General features: G+C 42.5%; 1 protein-coding gene and 2 pseudogenes across 1 annotated transcript; 1 reads left to right on the plus strand and 2 right to left on the minus strand.

Moving 5' to 3' along the window:
* The first annotated feature begins 986 nt into the window (after window positions 1-986).
* On the plus strand, window positions 987-7,078 carry LOC121849400 (annotated as a pseudogene).
* A 2,472-nt stretch (window positions 7,079-9,550) lies between these two features.
* Window positions 9,551-10,041, minus strand: LOC121849392 (annotated as a pseudogene).
* Window positions 10,042-11,423: 1,382 nt separating this feature from the next.
* bbs5 (Bardet-Biedl syndrome 5) lies at window positions 11,424-17,541 on the minus strand. Its single transcript, NM_001293036.1, is given in 13 exon segments — window positions 11,424-11,631; window positions 11,757-11,780; window positions 12,481-12,564; window positions 13,617-13,751; window positions 14,015-14,077; window positions 14,345-14,440; window positions 14,617-14,752; window positions 15,332-15,459; window positions 15,788-15,837; window positions 16,096-16,161; window positions 16,591-16,604; window positions 16,607-16,672; window positions 17,451-17,541. Coding segments are annotated over 13 exon segments (1,026 nt in total). The 5' UTR covers window positions 17,513-17,541; the 3' UTR covers window positions 11,424-11,529.
* Window positions 17,542-18,692: the final 1,151 nt, after the last annotated feature.

Below are 18,692 nucleotides of genomic sequence, written 5' to 3' on the forward strand. Positions count from 1 at the left end.
GACTGCAACTGAACCATTTGTGCTATATCAAGTGCCGGGTTTATTATTATTATTATTATTATTATTATTATTATTATTTGTATCCATGACTTAAGGCTCAGGAACTGGACGACCAAGACTGTCACAGAGGAATGACATGACGTTCACATTCCGTTGCCAAACATAGTACCTGGGACACCCCCACCCCCGCCCCGCCCCGGGCCCCACCCCCCGCCCCCACCCCCACCCCCCGCCCCGGCCCCGGACCCCGCCCTTACCTCTGCCCCCCGCCCCGGCCCCGGGCCCCGACCCCCACCCCGCATACACCCCCGCCCCACCCCCCACCCCCGCTCCCGCCCCCACACCACCCCCGCCCCCACCCGCCCCGCCCCCACCCCCACCCACCGCAACCCCCACCCCACCCCTACTTCCGCCCCCACCTCCGCCCCCAACTCAGTCCCCGCCTCCACCCCGCCCCCCACCCACCCCACCCTACCTCCGCCCCACCTCCGTCCCCGCCTCCAACCCCAACCCCCCCCCGCCAACACCCCCGCCCCACCCCCGCCCCTCCAGGGATAGTTGCTATAATAATAACAATAATCCTTGTGTTTGATGCAGCGCCTGATCCCGCTGTCGAGGCGTCTCAAAGGCGCTTCGCAAGATATACCGTGAAGTGTAGTGACTGCGTACTTTGTGGGCGAAAACCACCGTCCGCAGTCGGTCGGTCATTGGGGGCCGTTTGCGGTTCCCTGGAGGCAGCGCAACCGGTGGCCACCTGCAGTACCAGATCCAGCCAGTGGAGGCGGCGTCGTTGCGGTCAGCGGCAGCGCCACATCCCGCCCCAGGGCCGTGGCGGCGCTGCAACCTCCGGCGGGCTGCAGTTCCCTGCCCGGCCAGCGGAGGCGCTGTCGGCGCGGTGAGCGGCGGTTCCCTGGCCGGCCCGGGGGGGTGTCGCTGCCTGCCGGCCGGTTGCCATGGTGATGTGATGGCCGGAGCCCGGGGCCGGGGCCATGGCGTCGGTGTTGGACGCGCTGTGGGAGGACAGAGACGTCAGATTCGACATCTCTCTTCAGTGAGTGCGGTCTGGGTGACGGTTTGCAGTGGCCTCACCTCCACCCCCTTCTCCCCCCTCCCCCCGGCCCTCCCCCCCCGGCCGGCCCGGCCCTCCCCCGAGGGGCAGTCACTGTGGGTTCATGAGGTGATGGCCAGAGCCTAAAATGGCGTCTGGCTTTAGGGCGCCATAAGATGCGGTGGTGGTGGTTGTTGTTGTTGTTGTTGAATCTATTTAACGCACAGCGTCTCGAAACGGGCACTGAGGGGTGGGGTGGGGGAGGGGTGGGGGGGGGAGGGGAGGGGAGTGGGGAGTGATTGATGTCCGTGTCGTGCCGGATCACCCCACCAGAGGGCGCCATCGACCCCCCACTTCCTTTTCAAGGGGTCGGAAGCGAAGCCCCGACTGAGAATAAATCACGACAACGACGACAGCGACGCCAACCTTAACCGCGGTGATCCTGGCATCCTGCCTCGGGGGGGGTCGAGGCGAGACGTCGAAGCGAGCGAAGGGAGGGCGTGTGGGGTTTCGTTTCCCCCCCCATTCGCTCGGGTGCAACGACTCGCGTCGAGACCCCGACGGCGACTTGGGTTTACGCGGCGCCCTCCACGCCGGGCGGCGTCTCGGGAGCGCTTCGCGGTAACGGATCACCGGCGCCGAGCCGGTGGGGCTGAGGGGGGGGGAGGGGGGGGGCGGGGAGGAAGATGACCCAAGGCGCGGTCGAAAAGACAGGATAGCGCCCCAGAGCGCTTAGACGTTGCAGGCGAACCCGATGGTAACACGACGTGTTTTCTGTTTAGACAGATGAAGGTGAGACCTGGAGAAGTCTTGATCGACTGTTTGGATTCCATTGAAGATACGAAAGGAAATAATGGAGACAGAGGTAGAGAGTGATTCATACTTTTGGAAGTTTACGTTTTTTTGCAGCAAACATCTATTTTTGCGATATATATATATATATATATATGTGTGTATATATTTATTAGCACTTGTTCTTCAATTATACCTTTATCCAAGGGAAAAGTGCAACCCCACTTGCTTGTGCCTGGGAAAACAGGCGTAAGTGAGCAGAGGTCCAGGCATCAAGGGACGAGATGGTGCACATTGGTGTACTGGTAAAGATAAACTGTACAGTTTCCTGCAGCTTGTCCAGCGCGGAGCGTTCTACCCGTTGGCCATTAGCTTGTCAACTTTCAACGTGTTTTATCAAGCCTATTGTTGAGGCTGGTCGATCATTGTTCAACTACACTTTTGTTTTGTTTTTATTTAAGAAGCTGTTTTTAAAACCACCGACAATTTACTTTTACAGGTCGACTGCTTGTGACAAATTTGCGAATTATTTGGCACTCACTGGCTCTTCCACGTGTTAATTTATGTAAGTAAAACTCCCATCAGGCGAGTTTGGTTACTGTAGTTCATTTGTTTACCATGAAATGAATCTGACCACTGATTGCATGAATTTCCTCCATAGTGCAGTATGTTGGAGAGTGTACTACAGTTAACAACATGCCTAACCCTAACCCTAAGACCCATGTTAGTAGCTATGTACAACGCCTTACCAATTTGTATTATTTATATACAGCTAGTTTTGTATATCCTTTTCTAATTTAATGTTGTCGCATTTCTCTTTCAGCTGTTGGCTTTAACTGCATCTTAAGCATAACAACCCGAACTGCTAACTCGGTAAGGTTAGAAAGTCGGTTATTTGAACATAGTGGATTGTATACTTCTACAATTTTTTATTATTTGGCAGGTGTAAATTTATTTGGAGGTTTGAGGATTGCAGCAGCAATTTTCCACAGACCAAGTACTTTTACTGCAGTGGCTAAGCATAAAGTAACCTCTGAACAGCCACATTTGTACTCACTACTTACTTTAGTAGAATTCTATATTAAAAAATTGAGTGCAAGTTGCAAGCTACCTGATTTGAATGGGTAATTGTGTTTAACCTTGGAGAACTCTTCCCCCCACCAGCACCAAAGTATTTCAAAATGAGTGGGTTTTTTTTCCAGAAACTTCGAGGTCAAACTGAAGCTCTTTACATCCTTACTAAATGCAACAACACACGATTTGAATTTATCTTTACCAGCGTGATCCCTGGAAGTCCTCGATTATTCACCTCTGTCATTGCTGTGCACAGGTAGGATTACATTACATGTGACTAAATTAAATTTCTACGCAGCGAGATGCTACCCCACGTGAAGGATGCTATATAAAGGCAAATTGTTGTTGCTAACTAGTGAATATTACAATATTAGCATTCCAATTAAGTGGCATCTCCACACAAATACGACAAGAAGTGGCTGGTGTTTTAATTTTGGGGTTTTGCTCATAGAAGTCCAGACAAAATGGTGTATTTTCATTCACACTCCAATTCAATCGGAACAGGGAAGCGGCTGCCCTGTGTGTCCACACACGCCGATCTCTCTCAAGGTTAATACGGGAAATTCGAACCGATCTCGCGAATGTGGGCACACAGCCTAGCCATTTCCCACACTCGCAGATAAGGGTTTTGTTTAATTGCTTCACGGTTTAGAAAGTGGAAATGTTGGGTGGTATGAAGAGGTATGGTCCAATTTCCATACCTGTGACTTCTCCCACATTTCCCTTCAAACCGCAAACCCCTACGGATACAGCCAGCTTCGTATGCAAAAAAATTAACAACTTCATGATGGGTTTCATTAAAATTCTCATTTCCTCAAATTAAATATTTTGTTACAGAGCGTACGAGACATCCAAAATCTACAGAGATCTGAAATTAAGAGGAGCTCTCATTCAAAACAAGCAGTTGAGACTTTTGCCTCAGGAACAAGTTTATGACAAAATTAATGGTGTCTGGAATCTGTCTAGTGATCAGGTATGTCTAGTATCCTATTTCTTTTGTTCAGGAACGTGTGTCTACATGGGAGAAAACAATATATAGTAGTTAGGAAATTGATTTTTTAAGAGAAGTCTGGAAAGGACCTTGTTAACTTAAGTTTGGTGCTATTTAAGGTTGTCTACTTTTAATTATTCCTCGTTTTCCCTTTCCGCAGGGCAATTTGGGAACCTTTTTCATCACAAATGTTCGAATAGTGTGGCATGCAAACATGAATGACAGTTTCAATGTCAGCATTCCCTATCTACAAATTGTAAGTTTGTAATGTCCGATAATCTATGCTTTGCAACGATTTTCATCATGTTTTATACTGTGGAATCCTATTATAGTGCACTCGGTATAGCGCCATGACCTGAACACCCAGAAGAATATTTATATCGCCATGATTTTTATGACTTGAATTGTATTAGGGCAATATTGTTGAATGTTGCATCATTTTGAATATGGTTTCATTAATATACATATTTGGACAACTTCTGTTATATGTACAGTATGAAGTTTGCTCTTGTTTCATTGCAGCGTTCAATAAAAATCCGGGATTCAAAGTTTGGGCTAGCACTTGTAATAGAAAGTTCACAACAGGTAAACTGAATGTCTTTCAAGTTTGAAAAAAACATTTTAATAAGATGCTAATCACATTATTCAATAACAAAGCTATTTAAGTTATTTTACCTTTATATAAATTGTATTAAGAATCTTTGCTTGTGTAATAGGTAAACAATACTTAATAATCTTGTCCTCTTTGGAAAAATTATATAGCGTGGAAAAAGCAAAAATAAATTTGTTTGGCTTAGTCTGTGCAGAAAAACAGCGTGATATTAATGTAGTAATTTTGTTATGTTTAGAGTGGTGGTTATGTGCTTGGTTTAAAATTGACCCGGTGGAGAAACTTCAAGCGGCCGTAAAGGAGATAAATTCATTGCACAAAGTTTACTCTGCCAGCCCTATCTTTGGAGTAGAGTACGAAATGGAAGAAAAGGTAATCGTTTAACCTATATAAACTACATATAAATGTTAGTACAAATTCCAAATCTTCAATAAATCACTGCTTTTTGAAAACATTTTTATAAACTAAAGGTTCAGTAGAATATGCAGTACTATATTAATTTCATGAGGAGAGGGGACGGAAATCTAAATCGTTAGTTGGTTGTAGAATCCAGTATAGCATCTCAGAAGATCTATCTTCAGCTCAAGGAGAATCAAAGAAGAATAGCATTTAAGGGCAAGGCATTTTTCTCATTGATTTGAGATTTTTGGAAATCTTCTGATGTTTATAAGAGAAATGTTTACTATGAATATTCATGGTCATCTAAGGATTAGGATGATCTTAGGTGGCAACTACCTGGTCTAAAGTGTGGAGATGGACTAGTTGCCTTCTGGATCCCGTCTGATCTGATTATTTTTTCTGAAACAATGACTTGTACTCAGTCATTGAAACATTCTATTTGACCCTCAGGTTAAATATAATCTCAGTGTTAATCTAGAAGTAAAATGAGAACCAGGAAAGTCAGGTTCAGCAGCAAGATCCAGAGGAGTAAAAAAAATAATTTCTTGCAGTATGTGATCATGGACGATTTTGTTCTTGGGACTGATTTTAGTCATTACTGGAAGGAACTATAAAATTGAATTTAAATAACTGAATAATCATTCATTATTAGAGTCCTGTAGCTCAGTAGTTAGAACACTCACCTCACAAGTGAGAAACCTGGGTTCAATTCCCGGCAGGGCAAACCTTGGGCAAGTTCCTTACTTCCTGACTGATAATAATCCCTCAAGAAAAAAAACCTATAATAAATTGGTCACTTCAATCCACCACTGTTTGTGGGACACTGCTGTGCGCAATTGCTGTCGCGTTTCGCCCACCAATATACAATCAATTCACTTTACAGTATATTCTCTGAAGGGCTTTGAGATGACTAGAAGACGTGAAAGTGGTATATCAAATGCAAGGATTATTATTATCTTAAAGTACTAAGTCTTTAGTATAATAATGGTGTCTGGACTGATTTGATTTTTGTAACAGCCTCAACCACTTGAGGAGCTGACAATCGAGCAAGTTCAAGATGATGTTGAAATTGAACCCGATGAACAAAACGATGCTTTCGTGGTGAGTTTAACTTTAAACAAAAACCTCCGCAATGAATATTTTGACATGATACGTGTCAGAAATAGGAATAACAATGAATCAAGCCATCCAAATTATCAGCCTTGTCATACTTCAGAACATCTTTAGCTGCCTGACCTCAGTCCGTGAAATAGTCATTGGTCTGGTGCCAGGATTAACTAGCTTCATTGAAGTTCTGAACCTGACCTTCAGTGATGAGGACAGAGGTAAAGTGAGTAATTGTGACGTTGGTGTGTACTGCGCTGAAGTATTTTTAGTTATATAAGTCAAAGTAAACATCTGATCTTCGGCCTTTCTTCCCCTGAGTTAATGAAATAAAAATTATTTAATTCATTGGAAAAGAAGAATTAAAATGGTGGATTTAAAATCTCATTTGTGTTTTTTGTAATTTATATATAAAATCAAAGCTGTTTTGATGACTGATTATAATAAAAAATTCATGAATTAGTGCTGAAAATGTTAGTGATTCAGTTCATGTATTTTTAAAAAAATATACATTCTGAGGACACAATGCATGTTAATTATTTCCCTAAATGTTAAAGTGGGCATGGACTTTCTACCTAAATCAGCAATATCTCTTGGGTACAAAGGACTGTGTTTTTTAAAAAAAGTGACGAATACATTTTTAACATTGGAAAACATTGACTTTTGTAGATTTAATATATTTTGTTTTCTATTCCAGGCTTACTTTGCAGATGCTAATAAGGTAATTTTCTTTTCTTAAAATATTATATTAATCCGTAACTAATTTCCTGTGATTTAGCAAATAGTTCTTTGTATGCATAGCTTTGAAATCAGTTTAACGTTCACTTATATTTGCTTTCTAATCAGGAACAAGACCGTGAGCCTGTCTATTCAGAAGAACTTGGGCTTGCAGTCGAGAAACTGAAAGATGGATTCACTCTTCAGGGATTGTGGGAAGTGATGGGTTAAATTTTTAGACCGCCTTTGTATTTATTTTATGGGTTTCTATAAGAGACTTATGTTTTGCGATGTGTCACTCAGTAAAGCTGCTTCTCAAGAATAAAGTCTTTGATTTTCAAAATTCCTTGTCATCTTTGTTATTTATCATTTGAAAAGCGCTACTTTTGCAGGTTACATTGCTCAACACACTTGAGCTTAAAAAAACATACATTCCTAACTTTTGAATTGCATAGTTCATGTTGCTTAAGAATAGATGGTCCATCGTGCTTTGAGTTTAATAGTAGTCTTCCAACAATATTCTAGACTGGATGGTCTTATAAGTTTATAGTTATGTTTAAGGTTCTGTATAAATGCCATTTTCTACATTGTTAGGATGCTTAAGAGTAAAGTTGATCAACTGCTTGATGCTAAACGTGATCTGGAGTGATCACTGCTTTCGGGCTAATGTTGAGCAACTTAATTAAAATTCAACACGAAAGCGAATGATTCACCTAAATTTAAAATTCAAAGTATTATGCTCTATTGTTTTTTTGGTGGATTTATAATATTAAACAATTTTTGTTCAGTTTTCTCAATTTTGTTTTGAGATATTTTATAGGATATTTTCCTGTGGCGTTTATTTGCTTAAAAGAAAATATTTAGTACAGTTAACCTGAAGACTTCTATTTTAAACTTAGAATTGCTTCAAGCATTGATATTTTTTTTAAAAATCTGGCAAGGTTGGAGTGTAATAATTTCCCATGGAATTTTTATGTAATTAAGTCTTTGATTATTAATACAATTACAACTCAAACATATTATGGTCTTTAATATATAAAAGTGTTAACATTTGAAAAGCAGATGGTGAATCTATAATTACCTGAGGACTTCATTTCATGATGACTAATAGCCTGATGCATGTTTTAGTTGTCATGAGATTGTTGAAGTAACACAGTAATACATTTTAAATGTTAAAATTAATCCTCAGAACACTTTTAGTCTTTCATCAACACCCAAAGAGATTTGTGAGTAACTTTGGTAGCTGTAAGGTCTGACGTGGCCATTCACAATTCTGACTGTTTAGAAATTAGGCTTTACAACGTAAAATGTTCATGTTTCTTGGAATCACCTACTAGCTGGACTGATGTGTATAATTGTAATATAATAATGTGTATTGTTAGTTACAGTATACACATCAGTGTATCTGCTGCACCTTGGGACGTCCTCCCGACGTGAAAGGCGCTCTATAAATGTAATTTTGTTGTTATTGTAATTTACTTAGTAACCGTTTCTATTGCTATTTCTGTCCTTATTGCCTGTCCGGTCCTGTCACTCTCAATTCGATCAGAGCTGCACAGTTGTTCCTTTCTGTCTGAAGCAGCTGCCAAATTGAGGTTTGCTTTCTCCATTGGCTAATCCTAAATTCCAAAGTGCAAGGATGTCTCTCTATATTTAGCTGGTGGGCTTAAATTTCAAGTACTTAATGTGGAGCAAAGCACGTTGATCTGCCTTTTTCAGCCAGGACCTGAGTGCGGCTACCACCTGCCCTCTGTGACTTCCAGCACCCACTCTATCCACAGAATGGACGCTCAAAAGGACATAAGGGAAGAATCTCGGCTCTACCAAACCACTCTGCTTCAGGATGGACTGAAAGAACTACTGGATGAGAACAAGTTTGTCGACTGCTCTCTGAAAATCGGGACCAAGGCTTTTCCATGCCACCGTCTAATCCTGGCAGCCTGTAGCCCCTATTTCCGTGAGTATTTCTTTTCGGAGGAAAATACGGAGGAGAAAAAGAAAGAGGTGGTTCTGGAAGATGTTGACCCGAATGTAATGGACCTGATCCTCAAATACCTGTATACTTCTGAGATCATTCTGAATGATGAGAACGTGCAACATATTTTCGCTGTTGCCAGCCGGTTTCAGATCCCGTCGGTGTTCACAATGTGCGTTACATATCTTCAGAAAAGACTGGCTGTTAATAACTGTCTGGCCATCTTCAGACTAGGACTTCTCCTTGACTGCCCACGGCTTGCTTTGGCCGCTCGCGAGTACGCCTCAGATCGTTTCGAACAAATCTCTAAAGAAGATGATTTCATGCAGCTCGCCCTACACGAATTTGTCAGCTTAATTGCAAGCGACTCCTTAAATGTAGAGAAGGAAGAGGTGGTCTTTGAAACGGTTATGAAGTGGGTCCAATCCGACAAGGAGAACAGGTTGAAACATTTGGGAGAGATCTTTGATTGCATTCGTTTCCGTCTTATGGCTGAGAAATACATCAATGAACATGTGGAGAAGGACGCGATTATCAAGGCTGATCCCGAGCTGTTGAAAAAGGTTCAGATGATTAAGAATGCCTATGCTGGGAAAACGAATGCAATCAAAGATCTCTCCCAAATGTTTCAACCTGTTCTCCTTGTCGGATTGGACCCACTTCATAACCGTTTCAAAGACCACCTCTTCCTTCTCTACATTTAAGGAGTCGCTTGCAATTAAGCTGACAAATTCGTGTAGGCGAGCTGCATGAAATCATCTTCTTTAGAGATTTGTTCGAAACGATCTGAGGCGTACTCGCGAGCGGCCAAAGCAAGCCGTGGGCAGTCAAGGAGAAGTCCTAGTCTGAGATGGCCAGACAGTTATTAACAGCCAGTCTTTTCTGAAGATATGTAACGCACATTGTGAACACCGACGGGATCTGAAACCGGCTGGCAACAGCGAAAATATGTTGCACGTTCTCATCATTCAGAATGATCTCAGAAGTATACAGGTATTTGAGGATCAGGTCCATTACATTCGGTCAACATCTTCCAGAACCACCTCTTTCTTTTTCTCCTCCGTATTTTCCTCCGAAAAGAAATACTCACGGAAATAGGGGCTACAGGCTGCCAGGATTAGACGGTGGCATGGAAAAAGCCTTGGTCCCGATTTTCAGAGAGCAGTCGACAAACTTGTTCTCATCCAGTAGTTCTTTCAGTCCATCCTGAAGCAGAGTGGTTTGGTAGAGCCGAGATTCTTCCCTTATGTCCTTTTGAGCGTCCATTCTGTGGATAGAGTGGGTGCTGGAAGTCACAGAGGGCAGGTGGTAGCCGCACTCAGGTCCTGGCTGAAAAAGCAGATCAACGTGCTTTGCTCCACATTAAGTACTTGAAATTTAAAGCCCACCAGCTAAATATAGAGAGACATCCTTGCCACTTTGGAATTTAGGATTAGCCAATGGAGAAAGCAAACCTCAATTTGGCAGCTGCTTCAGACAGAAAGGAACAACTGTGCAGCTCTGATCGAATTGAGAGTGACAGGACCGGACAGGCAATAAGGACAGAAATAGCAATAGAAACGGTTACTAAGTAAATTACAATAACAACAAAATTACATTTATAGAGCGCCTTTCACGTCGGGAGGACGTCCCAAGGTGCAGCAGATACACTGATGTGTATACTGTAACTAACAATACACATTATTATATTACAATTATACACATCAGTCCAGCTAGTAGGTGATTCCAAGAAACATGAACATTTTACGTTGTAAAGCCTAATTTCTAAACAGTCAGAATTGTGAATGGCCACGTCAGACCTTACAGCTACCAAAGTTACTCACAAATCTCTTTGGGTGTTGATGAAAGACTAAAAGTGTTCTGAGGATTAATTTTAACATTTAAAATGTATTACTGTGTTACTTCAACAATCTCATGACAACTAAAACATGCATCAGGCTATTAGTCATCATGAAATGAAGTCCTCAGGTAATTATAGATTCACCATCTGCTTTTCAAATGTTAACACTTTTATATATTAAAGACCATAATATGTTTGAGTTGTAATTGTATTAATAATCAAAGACTTAATTACATAAAAATTCCATGGGAAATTATTACACTCCAACCTTGCCAGATTTTTAAAAAAAATATCAATGCTTGAAGCAATTCTAAGTTTAAAATAGAAGTCTTCAGGTTAACTGTACTAAATATTTTCTTTTAAGCAAATAAACGCCACAGGAAAATATCCTATAAAATATCTCAAAACAAAATTGAGAAAACTGAACAAAAATTGTTTAATATTATAAATCCACCAAAAAAACAATAGAGCATAATACTTTGAATTTTAAATTTAGGTGAATCATTCGCTTTCGTGTTGAATTTTAATTAAGTTGCTCAACATTAGCCCGAAAGCAGTGATCACTCCAGATCACGTTTAGCATCAAGCAGTTGATCAACTTTACTCTTAAGCATCCTAACAATGTAGAAAATGGCATTTATACAGAACCTTAAACATAACTATAAACTTATAAGACCATCCAGTCTAGAATATTGTTGGAAGACTACTATTAAACTCAAAGCACGAATGGACCATCTATTCTTAAGCAACATGAACTATGCAATTCAAAAGTTAGGAATGTATGTTTTTTTAAGCTCAAGTGTGTTGAGCAATGTAACCTGCAAAAGTAGCGCTTTTCAAATGATAAATAACAAAGATGACAAGGAATTTTGAAAATCAAAGACTTTATTCTTGAGAAGCAGCTTTACTGAGTGACACATCGCAAAACATAAGTCTCTTATAGAAACCCATAAAATAAATACAAAGGCGGTCTAAAAATTTAACCCATCACTTCCCACAATCCCTGAAGAGTGAATCCATCTTTCAGTTTCTCGACTGCAAGCCCAAGTTCTTCTGAATAGACAGGCTCACGGTCTTGTTCCTGATTAGAAAGCAAATATAAGTGAACGTTAAACTGATTTCAAAGCTATGCATACAAAGAACTATTTGCTAAATCACAGGAAATTAGTTACGGATTAATATAATATTTTAAGAAAAGAAAATTACCTTATTAGCATCTGCAAAGTAAGCCTGGAATAGAAAACAAAATATATTAAATCTACAAAAGTCAATGTTTTCCAATGTTAAAAATGTATTCGTCACTTTTTTTAAAAAACACAGTCCTTTGTACCCAAGAGATATTGCTGATTTAGGTAGAAAGTCCATGCCCACTTTAACATTTAGGGAAATAATTAACATGCATTGTGTCCTCAGAATGTATATTTTTTTAAAAATACATGAACTGAATCACTAACATTTTCAGCACTAATTCATGAATTTTTTATTATAATCAGTCATCAAAACAGCTTTGATTTTATATATAAATTACAAAAAACACAAATGAGATTTTAAATCCACCATTTTAATTCTTCTTTTCCAATGAATTAAATAATTTTTATTTCATTAACTCAGGGGAAGAAAGGCCGAAGATCAGATGTTTACTTTGACTTATATAACTAAAAATACTTCAGCGCAGTACACACCAACGTCACAATTACTCACTTTACCTCTGTCCTCATCACTGAAGGTCAGGTTCAGAACTTCAATGAAGCTAGTTAATCCTGGCACCAGACCAATGACTATTTCACGGACTGAGGTCAGGCAGCTAAAGATGTTCTGAAGTATGACAAGGCTGATAATTTGGATGGCTTGATTCATTGTTATTCCTATTTCTGACACGTATCATGTCAAAATATTCATTGCGGAGGTTTTTGTTTAAAGTTAAACTCACCACGAAAGCATCGTTTTGTTCATCGGGTTCAATTTCAACATCATCTTGAACTTGCTCGATTGTCAGCTCCTCAAGTGGTTGAGGCTGTTACAAAAAATCAAATCAGTCCAGACACCATTATTATACTAAAGACTTAGTACTTTAAGATAATAATAATCCTTGCATTTGATATACCACTTTTCACGTCTTCTAGTCATCTCAAAGCCCTTCAGAGAATATACTGTAAAGTGAATTGATTGTATATTGGTGGGCGAAACGCGACAGCAATTCGCCAGCAGTGTCCCACAAACAGTGGTGGATTGAAGTGACCAATTTATTATAGGTTTTTTTTCTTGAGGGATTATTATCAGTCAGGAAGTAAGGAAACTTGCCCAAGGTTTTGCCCTGCCGGGAATTGAACCCAGGTTTCTCACTTGTGAGGTGAGTGTTCTAACTACTGAGCTACAGGACTCTAATAATGAATGATTATTCAGTTATTTAAATTCAATTTTATAGGTTCCTTCCAGTAATGACTAAAATCAGTCCCAAGAACAAAATCGTCCATGATCACATACTGCAAGAAATTATTTTTTTTACTCCTCTGGATCTTGCTGCTGAACCTGACTTTCCTGGTTCTCATTTTACTTCTAGATTAACACTGAGATTATATTTAACCTGAGGGTCAAATAGAATGTTTCAATGACTGAGTACAAGTCATTGTTTCAGAAAAAATAATCAGATCAGACGGGATCCAGAAGGCAACTAGTCCATCTCCACACTTTTAGACCAGGTAGTTGCCACCTAAGATCATCCTAATCCTTAGATGACCATGAATATTCATAGTAAACATTTCTCTTATAAACATCAGAAGATTTCCAAAAAATCTCAAATCAATGAGAAAAATGCCTTGCCCTTAAATGCTATTCTTCTTTGATTCTCCTTGAGCCTGAAGATAGATCTTCTGAGATGCTATACTGGATTCTACAACCAACTAACGGATTTAGATTTCCGTCCCCTCTCCTCATGAAATTAATATAGTACTGCATATTCTACTGGAACCTTTAGTTTATAAAAATGTTTTCAAAAAGCAGTGATTTATTGAAGATTTGGAATTTGTACTAACATTTATATGTAGTTTATATAGGTTAAACGATTACCTTTTCTTCCATTTCGTACTCTACTCCAAAGATAGGGCTGGCAGAGTAAACTTTGTGCAATGAATTTATCTCCTTTACGGCCGCTTGAAGTTTCTCCACCGGGTCAATTTTAAAACCAAGCACATAACCACCACTCTAAACATAACAAAATTACTACATTAATATCACGCTGTTTTTCTGCACAGACTAAGCCAAACAAATTTATTTTTGCTTTTTCCACGCTATATAATTTTTCCAAAGAGGACAAGATTATTAAGTATTGTTTACCTATTACACAAGCAAAGATTCTTAATACAATTTATATAAAGGTAAAATAACTTAAATAGCTTTGTTATTGAATAATGTGATTAGCATCTTATTAAAATGTTTTTTTCAAACTTGAAAGACATTCAGTTTACCTGTTGTGAACTTTCTATTACAAGTGCTAGCCCAAACTTTGAATCCCGGATTTTTATTGAACGCTGCAATGAAACAAGAGCAAACTTCATACTGTACATATAACAGAAGTTGTCCAAATATGTATATTAATGAAACCATATTCAAAATGATGCAACATTCAACAATATTGCCCTAATACAATTCAAGTCATAAAAATCATGGCGATATAAATATTCTTCTGGGTGTTCAGGTCATGGCGCTATACCGAGTGCACTATAATAGGATTCCACAGTATAAAACATTGATGAAAATCGTTGCAAAGCATAGATTATCGGACATTACAAACTTACAATTTGTAGATAGGGAATGCTGACATTGAAACTGTCATTCATGTTTGCATGCCACACTATTCGAACATTTGTGATGAAAAAGGTTCCCAAATTGCCCTGCGGAAAGGGAAAACGAGGAATAATTAAAAGTAGACAACCTTAAATAGCACCAAACTTAAGTTAACAAGGTCCTTTCCAGACTTCTCTTAAAAAATCAATTTCCTAACTACTATATATGTTTTCTCCCATGTAGACACACGTTCCTGAACAAAGAAATAGGATACTAGACATACCTGATCACTAGACAGATTCCAGACACCATTAATTTTGTCATAAACTTGTTCCTGAGGCAAAAGTCTCAACTGCTTGTTTTGAATGAGAGCTCCTCTTAATTTCAGATCTCTGTAGATTTTGGATGTCTCGTACGCTCTGTAACAAAATATTTAATTTGAGGAAATGAGAATTTAATGAAACCCATCATGAAGTTGTTAATTTTTTGCATACGAAGCTGGCTGTATCCGTAGGGGTTTGCGGTTTGAAGGGAAATGTGGGAGAAGTCACAGGTATGGAAATTGGACCATACCTCTTCATACCACCCAACATTTCCACTTTCTAAACCGTGAAGCAATTAAACAAAACCCTTATCTGCGAGTGTGGGAAATGGCTAGGCTGTGTGCCCACATTCGCGAGATCGGTTCGAATTTCCCGTATTAACCTTGAGAGAGATCGGCGTGTGTGGACACACAGGGCAGCCGCTTCCCTGTTCCGATTGAATTGGAGTGTGAATGAAAATACACCATTTTGTCTGGACTTCTATGAGCAAAACCCCAAAATTAAAACACCAGCCACTTCTTGTCGTATTTGTGTGGAGATGCCACTTAATTGGAATGCTAATATTGTAATATTCACTAGTTAGCAACAACAATTTGCCTTTATATAGCATCCTTCACGTGGGGTAGCATCTCGCTGCGTAGAAATTTAATTTAGTCACATGTAATGTAATCCTACCTGTGCACAGCAATGACAGAGGTGAATAATCGAGGACTTCCAGGGATCACGCTGGTAAAGATAAATTCAAATCGTGTGTTGTTGCATTTAGTAAGGATGTAAAGAGCTTCAGTTTGACCTCGAAGTTTCTGGAAAAAAAACCCACTCATTTTGAAATACTTTGGTGCTGGTGGGGGGAAGAGTTCTCCAAGGTTAAACACAATTACCCATTCAAATCAGGTAGCTTGCAACTTGCACTCAATTTTTTAATATAGAATTCTACTAAAGTAAGTAGTGAGTACAAATGTGGCTGTTCAGAGGTTACTTTATGCTTAGCCACTGCAGTAAAAGTACTTGGTCTGTGGAAAATTGCTGCTGCAATCCTCAAACCTCCAAATAAATTTACACCTGCCAAATAATAAAAATTGTAGAAGTATACAATCCACTATGTTCAAATAACCGACTTTCTAACCTTACCGAGTTAGCAGTTCGGGTTGTTATGCTTAAGATGCAGTTAAAGCCAACAGCTGAAAGAGAAATGCGACAACATTAAATTAGAAAAGGATATACAAAACTAGCTGTATATAAATAATACAAATTGGTAAGGCGTTGTACATAGCTACTAACATGGGTCTTAGGGTTAGGGTTAGGCATGTTGTTAACTGTAGTACACTCTCCAACATACTGCACTATGGAGGAAATTCATGCAATCAGTGGTCAGATTCATTTCATGGTAAACAAATGAACTACAGTAACCAAACTCGCCTGATGGGAGTTTTACTTACATAAATTAACACGTGGAAGAGCCAGTGAGTGCCAAATAATTCGCAAATTTGTCACAAGCAGTCGACCTGTAAAAGTAAATTGTCGGTGGTTTTAAAAACAGCTTCTTAAATAAAAACAAAACAAAAGTGTAGTTGAACAATGATCGACCAGCCTCAACAATAGGCTTGATAAAACACGTTGAAAGTTGACAAGCTAATGGCCAACGGGTAGAACGCTCCGCGCTGGACAAGCTGCAGGAAACTGTACAGTTTATCTTTACCAGTACACCAATGTGCACCATCTCGTCCCTTGATGCCTGGACCTCTGCTCACTTACGCCTGTTTTCCCCAGGCACAAGCAAGTGGGGTTGCACTTTTCCCTTGGATAAAGGTATAATTGAAGAACAAGTGCTAATAAATATATACACACATATATATATATATATATATATATCGCAAAAATAGATGTTTGCTGCAAAAAAACGTAAACTTCCAAAAGTATGAATCACTCTCTACCTCTGTCTCCATTATTCCTTTCGTATCTTCAATGGAATCCAAACAGTCGATCAAGACTTCTCCAGGTCTCACCTTCATCTGTCTAAACAGAAAACACGTCGTGTTACCATCGGGTTCGCCTGCAACGTCTAAGCGCTCTGGGGCGCTATCCTGTCTTTTCGACCGCGCCTTGGGTCATCTTCCTCCCCGCCCCCCCCCTCCCCCCCCTCAGCCCCACCGGCTCGGCGCCGGTGATCCGTTACCGCGAAGCGCTCCCGAGACGCCGCCCGGCGTGGAGGGCGCCGCGTAAACCCAAGTCGCCGTCGGGGTCTCGACGCGAGTCGTTGCACCCGAGCGAATGGGGGGGGAAACGAAACCCCACACGCCCTCCCTTCGCTCGCTTCGACGTCTCGCCTCGACCCCCCCCGAGGCAGGATGCCAGGATCACCGCGGTTAAGGTTGGCGTCGCTGTCGTCGTTGTCGTGATTTATTCTCAGTCGGGGCTTCGCTTCCGACCCTTGAAAAGGAAGTGGGGGGTCGATGGCGCCCTCTGGTGGGGGTGATCCGGCACGACACGGACATCAATCACTCCCCACTCCCCTCCCCTCCCCTCCCCCACCCCTCCCACCCCACCCCTCAGTGCCCGTTTCGAGACGCTGTGCGTTAAATAGATTCAACAACAACAACAACAACCACCACCACCGCATCTTATGGCGCCCTAAAGCCAGACGCCATTTAGGCTCTGGCCATCACCTCATGAACCCACAGTGACTGCCCCTCGGGGGGAGGGCCGGGCCGGGCCGGGGGGGGGAGGGCCGGGGGGAGGGGGAGAAGGGGGTGGAGGTGAGGCCACTGCAAACCGTCACCCAGACCGCACTCACTGAAGAGAGATGTCGAATCTGACGTCTCTGTCCTCCCACAGCGCGTCCAACACCGACGCCATGGCCCCCGGCCCCGGGCTCCGGCCATCACATCACCATGGCAACCGGCCGGCAGGCAGCGACACCCCCCCCGGCCGGCCAGGGAACCGCCGCTCACCGCGCCGACAGCGCCTCCGCTGGCCGGGCAGGGAACTGCAGCCCGCCGCCGAGGTTGCAGCGCCGCCACCGCCCTGGGGCGGGATGTGGCGCTGCCGCTGACCGCAACGACGCCGCCTCCACTGGCTGGATCTGGTACTGCAAGTGGCCACCGGTTGCGCTGCCTCCAGGGAACCGCAAACGGCCCCCAATGACCGACCGACTGCGGACGGTGGTTTTCGCCCACAAAGTACGCAGTCACTACACTTCACGGTATATCTTGCGAAGCGCCTTTGAGACGCCTCGACAGCGCGGATCAGGCGCTGCATCAAACACAAGGATTATTGTTATTATTATAGCAACTATCCCTGGAGGGGCGGGGGTGGGGGGGTGGGGCGGGGTGTTGGCGGGGGCGGGGGTGGGGTTGGAGGCGGGGACGGAGGTGGGGGCGGAGGTAGGGGGGTGGGGGGGGGCGGGGGCGGGGCGGGGACTGAGGGGGCGGAGGTGGGGCGGAAGTAGGGTGGGGTGGGGTTGCGGTGGTGGGGGTGGGGGCGGGGCGGGGGGCGGGGGTGGTGTGGGGCGGGGAGCGGGGGTGGGGGGGTGGGGCGGGGGTGTATGCGGGGTGGGGGTCGGGGCCCGGGCCGGGCGGGGGGCAGAGGTAAGGGCGGGGTCCGGGGCCGGGGTGGGGGTGGGGGGCCGGGGGCGGGGTGGGGGGGGCCGGGGGCGGGGGGTGGGGGTGGGGCCCGGGGCGGGGTGGGGGTGTCCCAGGTACTATGTTTGGCAACGGAATGTGAACGTCATGTCATTCCTCTGTGACAGTCTTGGTCGTCCAGTTCCTGAGCCTTAAGTCATGGATACAAATAATAATAAAATAATAATAATAATATAATAATAATAAACCCGGCACTTGATATAGCACAAATGGTTCAGTTGCAGTCCACGGGTTACAGACCACCTGTACAGGGCGGCTGGACATGAAATAGCTTTTTCGAATAGTAAAGCTTTGTAACTGGATAAAAAAAATAGGTAAATAGGATTTAATCTGATCAGGGGTTTGATTTAAATACACCCCGTTATTTGCTTGTCGATCTCATTGCTGATCGTTGC

The sequence above is a fragment of the Callorhinchus milii genome, unplaced genomic scaffold, assembly GCF_018977255.1.
Source record: "Callorhinchus milii isolate IMCB2004 unplaced genomic scaffold, IMCB_Cmil_1.0 Scaffold6, whole genome shotgun sequence".
NCBI lineage: Eukaryota > Metazoa > Chordata > Chondrichthyes > Chimaeriformes > Callorhinchidae > Callorhinchus > Callorhinchus milii.